This window comes from Salvelinus fontinalis, chromosome 11, assembly GCF_029448725.1.
Source record: "Salvelinus fontinalis isolate EN_2023a chromosome 11, ASM2944872v1, whole genome shotgun sequence".
NCBI classification, from domain to species: domain Eukaryota; kingdom Metazoa; phylum Chordata; class Actinopteri; order Salmoniformes; family Salmonidae; genus Salvelinus; species Salvelinus fontinalis.
The window spans coordinates 17,898,235-17,905,468 of NC_074675.1; the positions used below are offsets into that span (position 1 = coordinate 17,898,235).

Here is a 7,234-nt window from a genome sequence, read left to right on the forward strand (position 1 = left end):
TATATCTACAACTTTTTCCAAATGTAAAAACAATTAATCAATTTACCAATAAAATATTTTGTTGACATATCTCCAAAAGTTGTGATGAAAGTGTTGGGGAAATAATTACCCTAAACTTTCCCAAACTTGAAACTCAAGAGCTGCCTATGGCCGCTGGCCCTGAGTCTACACACACACTTTTAAAATAGAGGTTTTCTAAGAAAAATATGTGGATCTTCTCCACTTGCACCATGTGAGGCTGGAGAAAGAGTGTTTCGGGATATTTCTTGAATGTTGTAGCTTGATGTATTACCAGTAAATAATGCAGACAAAGTAGGTAAACGATATAAGTAGAGGACAAGGATTAAAACTAAAATCAAACGTTAAACTTTGTCTCAACTCAATTTCTTGACTGGCTCTCTCTGGCATTTAAGCAAGCCTACACAAAAGTTGGAAGGATGTCAAAACTGCATTTTTATAGCTTATAGTAGCTTAGAAATCACTTCGGCAATACAAATCCATAAATTGGATCAACACCTATTATTGGCAACAACAAAAAATCTGTCAATTGGACACTTTTCCATTCATTTCGATACAAAATTAGCAACTTCCTCTGTCTAGTATTGCACTTCCGGTGAAGGGAACAACGTGAGAGTTTGTCACCTTGCTCCGCCTATTTCTCCCTGTTAACAACAAACAGCGCCAAACTGCTGTAACCGTTTTTGGACCGAACTCCGGTGTGTAGTGTTCCTAACGGTACAATGGACCCGTTATGGAAAAAAGTAAACTCATTTACTGGACCTATTCCCCGGTCAAGACACGGACACCGAGCAGCGGCTATTCGGGAACTTATTATCGTGTTTGGAGGTGGAAACGAGGGGATAGCGGAGGAGCTCCATGTTTACAACACCGGTAGGCTAACGCGTTAGTTAACTAGTTTGTCTAGCTAATGGACGCTACACATTTTGCCTTTGAGAAGTGAGCTAACTTAGTTAACTATTTGGTTTTCCTAGCCGTCTGGTGCGACTAATATGTTAATGCCTTGAAAGTTTCACAAACATTCCCTGAAGCGCAGCAGCCAGCTTGCTTAACGTTACCAGGTTAACGTTAGTTAGCTAAGCAAACCAACTTTTGGTCGGTCTCTGTCCCTTTGTCTAGTTTCTAAGCAGTGGTTTCTCCCAGCGGTGAGAGGGGACATCCCTCCAGGCTGTGCTGCCCATGGTTTTGCCTGTGAGGGAACCCGCATCCTGATCTTTGGAGGAATGGTGGAGTTTGGCAAATACAACAACAGCCTGTACGAGTTACAGGTGAGGCACTCCCACTCAATAGTGTCTTCAGTAATAGGGATCCTCTTGTCATGTTTTATGTATAAAGTGAAGAGTGTGCAGCAGCATTGTCATTCACAGACCTGTAGCTCTGATGGAAGGTCTTCACAAGTACAGCGTCTTTCCCCCTTAGATTGTATGTAGTCACTCTGATGGATAAGATGCCATAGTTGACCCCTTGTCTATCAGGCGAGCCGCTGGTTGTGGAAGAAGCTGAAACCCAGGCCACCCAAGAACGGCATGCCGCCCCCCTGTCCCCGCCTCGGACACAGCTTCACCCTCATTGGGAACAAATGCTACCTGTTCGGGGGACTGGCCAATGACAGTGAGGACCCCAATGGCAATGTCCCAAGGTATGAAGCTATGTACCTAGCTCCAACAGTCTCCAACGCAGCTTCTCTAATCAGGGTACTGAGGGTTGTGATAATCATAAGAAACCTTAATGTTTGCTCTGTCACTAATGTTGTTCTCATCTAGCCTGGACCTAGATCTGTTTGGCCACACCAATGACCATAGGAGTGGGAAAGATCTGGGACCAGGCTAGTTCTCATCCCACTGGCTGTCTCTGTTTTCTCTCTGTAGGTACCTGGATGACTTTTATGAGCTGGAGCTGCAGTCAGTGTCAGGGGTGAAGGGTTGGAACATTCCAGATACTAAGGGCGTGGGTCCCTGGGCTCGAGAGTCCCACACGTCGGTAGCATACACTGGATCAGGCTCCCCCAAACTCTACATCTTCGGAGGAATGAGAGGCAGTCGCCTTGACGACCTCTGGCAGCTTGACCTCGGTAACCTCACGGCCTACTGCCATGCTTTGATGAACCACAATCTGACCACAACACTTTGAATGAACTAACCTCCTTGGTGTAAATTCAAGTTGCTGTAGCAGTAACCAACCTTCAGTTTCCATAAAACGCAACCTTGTGGTTGTGGCGATGAACTGATTGCAGTGAGGTAATCTAACTGGTTCTCTGAATCCACTCTCTTCTGTCTGCTCTTTAGAATCTATGACATGGTCTACACCTGACACTAAAGGACCCCCTCCTCTACCCAGAAGCCTTCACTCTGCCAACGTTATAGAAAACAAGTAATGGAAATAGTTATTTTGTGTGTGCTGTATATGTTTGTGTGGTATCATGGATGTTTGCCTAATGTTTTTTGTTGTTGTTGCTTTGCCTCTGTGTGGGAAGGATGTATGTTTTCGGGGGGTGGGTCCCCGTTCCAGAAACAGACAAACCTAACGCCCTGGGAGCTGAATGGATCTGTACCAACTCCTTATCCGTGCTCAACTTAGGTCAGTATCATACCCTAAGTGATTAGCTTGTAATAATGAGTATCTGACTGGTCACATAATTTAATTGAATCCATATTTTGAGAATCCTATTGAATTGAACCCAGTCAGGTTAAACCAGTCACATTTATTTATAAAGCCCTTTTTACATAAGCAGATGTTACAAATTGTTTAAATAGTTGACCCCGTTTCCTGTTGATATCAGACACCATGACATGGCAGAGCCTAGGCCCAGATCAGCAACAGGGGCAGACAGTGAGCCAGGGTGACCAGGAAGAGCCCCAGCCCAGCAGCGGGGGACCCCGAGCCAGGGCAGGCCACTGTGCTGCCTCTATCGGCTCCCGCCTCTACATCTGGAGCGGCCGTGACGGCTACCGGAAGAGCTGGAACTACCAGGTGTGCTGCCAGGACCTGTGGTATCTGGAGACAGGTGAGAAGAGAGACAAGGATACTATTAATATCAGCACGTCTTATTACTGTAGCTCAATATGTGCTGCAGAGTCATACCATCTTTAAAGCATATTTTTACATTTTAATTGAACCTTTATTTAGCTAGGAAGGTCAGTGGAGAGAGTGTATTTCTCATTTGTTCACACTAGCAACCCTCAGATAAAGTTAAATGGATATTGCTACCTGCTAGGCCATTTTGCTGCTACAACCTAACTGTGACTTGTGGTGTTTTCAGATCGGCCCTCCACCCCAGCAGCAGTACTACTGGTCAAGTCCACGGTCAGCATGCTCCATGTGGCCTGGCGCCCCCTACCTGCAGCAGAGTGTTACATCCTCCAGCTGCAGCCCGTCTCCCCCTTTAACGCCCCAGCCAACCCCACAGCCCGACCCAGCACAGGTGCACAGGAGAGGAACCCCCAGGACCAAGGTGAGAGGCGAAATATACCTGCTGCTCACACACAACCAATCAGAGACCACTAGTTTGAATAGAAATGACCACAGTGAATTTCACATGGCCTTGAGAGGAGTTCTGTTTGATGCCAAGCTATTGGCTTCGAAAGTGGTTTAGAATCAGAAGCCTTTGTCCAGGGCCATCTGGTCCACTCACAAGGCCAGGGTTGAAGGTTGATGCAGGCTAAGATATGATGAGCTAAGAAGAGGTATACGTGTAAAGCTATGCTTGATGTGCTCGTTTTCCTCCAGATGTCCAGTCAGCTCAGGTCCCAGACGACCCCACCGCACAGGAAGCCCAGAATACATCCCAACAGGTCAGATGGTGACCCCTTACATACATATCCAGTTGTCTTAGCTACAGTGCTGGGAAAGTGCTATATTCAGATGGTGTTAGTACTGCCATTGAGACCGTAACAGCTAAGCTAAATGTTACACCCCGTTTGTTAATGCTACATTGACTGACACTGAATATTGCGGTCTCTTCCCCCCCGCACGCCAGGAGGTGGCTGCAGGGCAGAAAGTGACTCCCATGGAAGTGTCAGTGGCTGTTAGAGAACCCCATCCAGAGGGGGAGAGTAATGCTAGTGGAAAAACACAATCCGAGCCCTTGGGACATGAGGCTGACCCCACAAAAACCTCCCAGCCCTCGGACACAGTGGCGAGCAGTGAACACCAGCCAGGTAACAGCATGGACCTCAAGCTAGCTTTTTACTCTACCAGTATGGTTTGAATATCATCTGCATAAACAATGACAGTCCTTTCTCATTCACAGGACAAGAACCTGACACCACTTCCTCAGATCTCAACACTGTCAAATGCAAGGTAGGATAAGAATACTAAAGAAGTTATTCATTTTCCTACCATAGAGACTGAAGGAAGTAACCCCTGTCTGTACCCTGTAGGTATCTGGTGAGAAATCCGATGAGTCTGAGTGGTTTGATGCGGGAGTGTTCAAAACCCTGTTTTCTGAGGTTACCCACTACTACCTGTCACCTGGGAATGACTTTATTCCCACCATCTACAGCAGACCCACTAACACTAAAGATGTAAGCCACATCTTGGTTTGAATCTTAAATGACAGTATATAATGAAAAAATATGCCCCAGAATGTGTGCAGATGACATGCAGAAACCATCTTCAGCTAGCAGTAATCTTTTGTTAATTTGTCTCTAATCTGTTCATTGATTTCCGGATTTGACACACACACACGCGCACCATTTTCAACACACCCCACTCCCACAGATTAAGTTGCAGGGGCCTCAGGACTATGAGTGGAGGGAGAAGCAGGAGCTGTGTCCAGGTGTAGCCTACAGGTTCAGAGTAGCAGGCATCAACAGCTGTGGTCAGGGAGACTTCAGCCCTGCCAGCGAGTTCAAAACCTGCCAGCCCGGCTTCCCTGGAGCACCCTCTTCTGTCAAGATCACCAAGGTACTGTACACTACAACAGCAAACTTTACACTGAGAGAAGGTTACTGTTGAGGGGTGTAAATGAGGCCAAGCACATTAACATAATGTGCTGCCAGCATTCGTTATTGTTCAACAGAGGCTTCAGAGAGCTCACGTGGGAGATTGTGGTGATTTCTTGCTGCCTGTTCAATTTCACAAGTTTTCTAGTTCCACAATATATTTCTCGTTTTATCATGTGTATCATTGTTTCTCCTAAATAACCTGCTTTTCCTCTCATCCTTTATCCATCAACCACTGTCTCCCCCCAGGCTAATGACTCGGTTCACATCACATGGGACTCCCCCACCTCCCCGTCAGGTAAGATCCTGGAGTACTCCATGTACCTGGCGGTGAGGAAGAGCCGGTCCAGCAGCAGCAGCTCTGAGCACCCTGGCCAGCTGGCCTTCATCAGGATCTACCGCGGCACCAAGACCTCTTGCACTGTCAGCCCCGCCCACCTGGCCAACGCCTACATTGACAGCTCCGCCCCCAACCGGCCAGCTGTCGTCTTCCGCATCGCCGCCAAGAACGAGCAGGGCTACGGGCCCGCCACACAGATCCGCTGGCTACAGGGTACGCTGCAAGACGGGCGGGGGGGGGGGTTATCCTGACCCTGAATCAGTACTCTAGTGGCATACTGACTGCCACCAATGAGTGGTCTCTAACCATGGGCTCTGTCTCCTTTAAGATGCCAGTAAATTCAAAACCTCTTCAACACAACCAGACGGCAGCCCCACGGAGGCAGAACAGGAGGCAGCAGACAGGTGAACAAGCTCTGCTCTCATCTGACTAAACCTTAGGAGAAGTTTTATATGAAATGAGTTGTCCCCTGCCATTGTCAGGCTTGCTCTTTTTAGAGTTTGATGTTAGAGGACTTATTGCCGTTTTTTTTCTCCTCGTGTCTTGCAGCTCAGGTTGAAGATGGACTGCCAGACGCTCGCCGATACCCAGGAAAGATGATGTAACTAGTCAGAGGGCATGACTACTTTCCAACCGAGCCATGTCCCTCACAAAAAGGCTGTACAGAACTTATAGATTTTTAAATTATTTTTTAATGTTTTCTAATTGTTGTACATAACTGTTGCGTGTGTTAATTTCCACCTGTCATTTGACCATACTGTATTACATTATAGTGTCAAAAAAGTTGCACTTCCATGAGTATTTTTTAAGTTAAATAGATAACTGGTGTTAGAGCATTTCCCGTCTTGTCAAACGGACAAGGAATGAACGTGCCTTAGTGTATGAAGGGGTTTTGAATGGGGATGATGATCAACCGGCCAGCGACTGCTTCACAATAATTAACATGTAGCAAACTTGAATTGGATAAGAGTGGGATATTTTGTGTATTTATCATTTGGGCCAAGTCAATGGTTGTATTTCAGCCTCAACATGCAGAAGTTTTTTGTTAAGTATAACATGATTCCAGCACAGCACTTCTTACATGCCTTGTGGGTATGGAATGTGAGGGTTTGAGTCCATCAATTTATGTTGTTCATTTACCATTTCATATTTATGGATACTGTTATTATCCTTTATTCAAAGGATTGTTTTGTAGCCATAGGAAGAAAGCCATGTGTTTGAATCTTAAGCTATCTATACTTCTGCTAATACATAAATACTGTGATTGACACTACCTTTCCTCTCTTATAGCACTGTAGCTCACTATGCAATGTGGAAATCACTAGATTTCTTTGGGCTGCTCATGTTTACGAATTGAATAGTAGATTTGATCCAGACATTAATTCCATCTGATTTCAAAGCTACTTTAGTATGGCGAAAGAGAAGATACATATGAGCTTTTTTTTGTTGAATCTTTAACAATTTTGACCATATGTTACTCAGTGAGTATGTAGCCCAGATCTCATTTTTGTTAATATGAGCTCAATGCAGGAGATAATTGTGTTTTAACATTCCTGTTTTGTTACAAGGTTGTATTGAAAAATAATCCAGGCGGCATGACTAACTGTTAACCCTGTACTCTTGGTAGGTAGGTGTATGTTGTACAATTTGTCAAATGAGAACTGAGAACATTTTGGACTTCTGTTAACAGTCCAAATGTGGTTTAAAAAAATGTCAAGAAATAAAACTGGTCATGACAATCTGCTAATGAGCATTAATATCAGTGTGTGTGTGATTCTTGTCTGAAATCAGACAACCTTTTTTACTACATTTGTGAAAATGGATCAAAATGAAAAATTCGTTGTAGCGAGAGTTTTCAAAGAGCCTTTGTAATGTTGCAATTTAACCACATGGGGTTAAAATTGAAGTAGTGTTAAGCTAATTCTCCCATGAT

At 45.1% G+C, this 7,234-nt stretch overlaps 1 protein-coding gene across 1 annotated transcript; it reads left to right on the forward strand.

Moving 5' to 3' along the window:
- The first annotated feature begins 625 nt into the window (after positions 1-625).
- On the forward strand, positions 626-7,058 carry LOC129865209 (host cell factor 2-like). The gene is made up of 16 exons (XM_055937790.1): positions 626-891; positions 1,138-1,286; positions 1,494-1,657; positions 1,887-2,089; positions 2,304-2,388; positions 2,492-2,595; positions 2,798-3,022; positions 3,278-3,469; positions 3,745-3,809; positions 3,995-4,175; positions 4,268-4,317; positions 4,398-4,541; positions 4,738-4,923; positions 5,211-5,514; positions 5,630-5,705; positions 5,851-7,058. Exons 1-16 carry the CDS (start codon positions 741-743, stop codon positions 5,858-5,860), a joined length of 2,289 nt encoding a protein of 762 aa, XP_055793765.1. The 5' UTR covers positions 626-740; the 3' UTR covers positions 5,861-7,058.
- Positions 7,059-7,234: the final 176 nt, after the last annotated feature.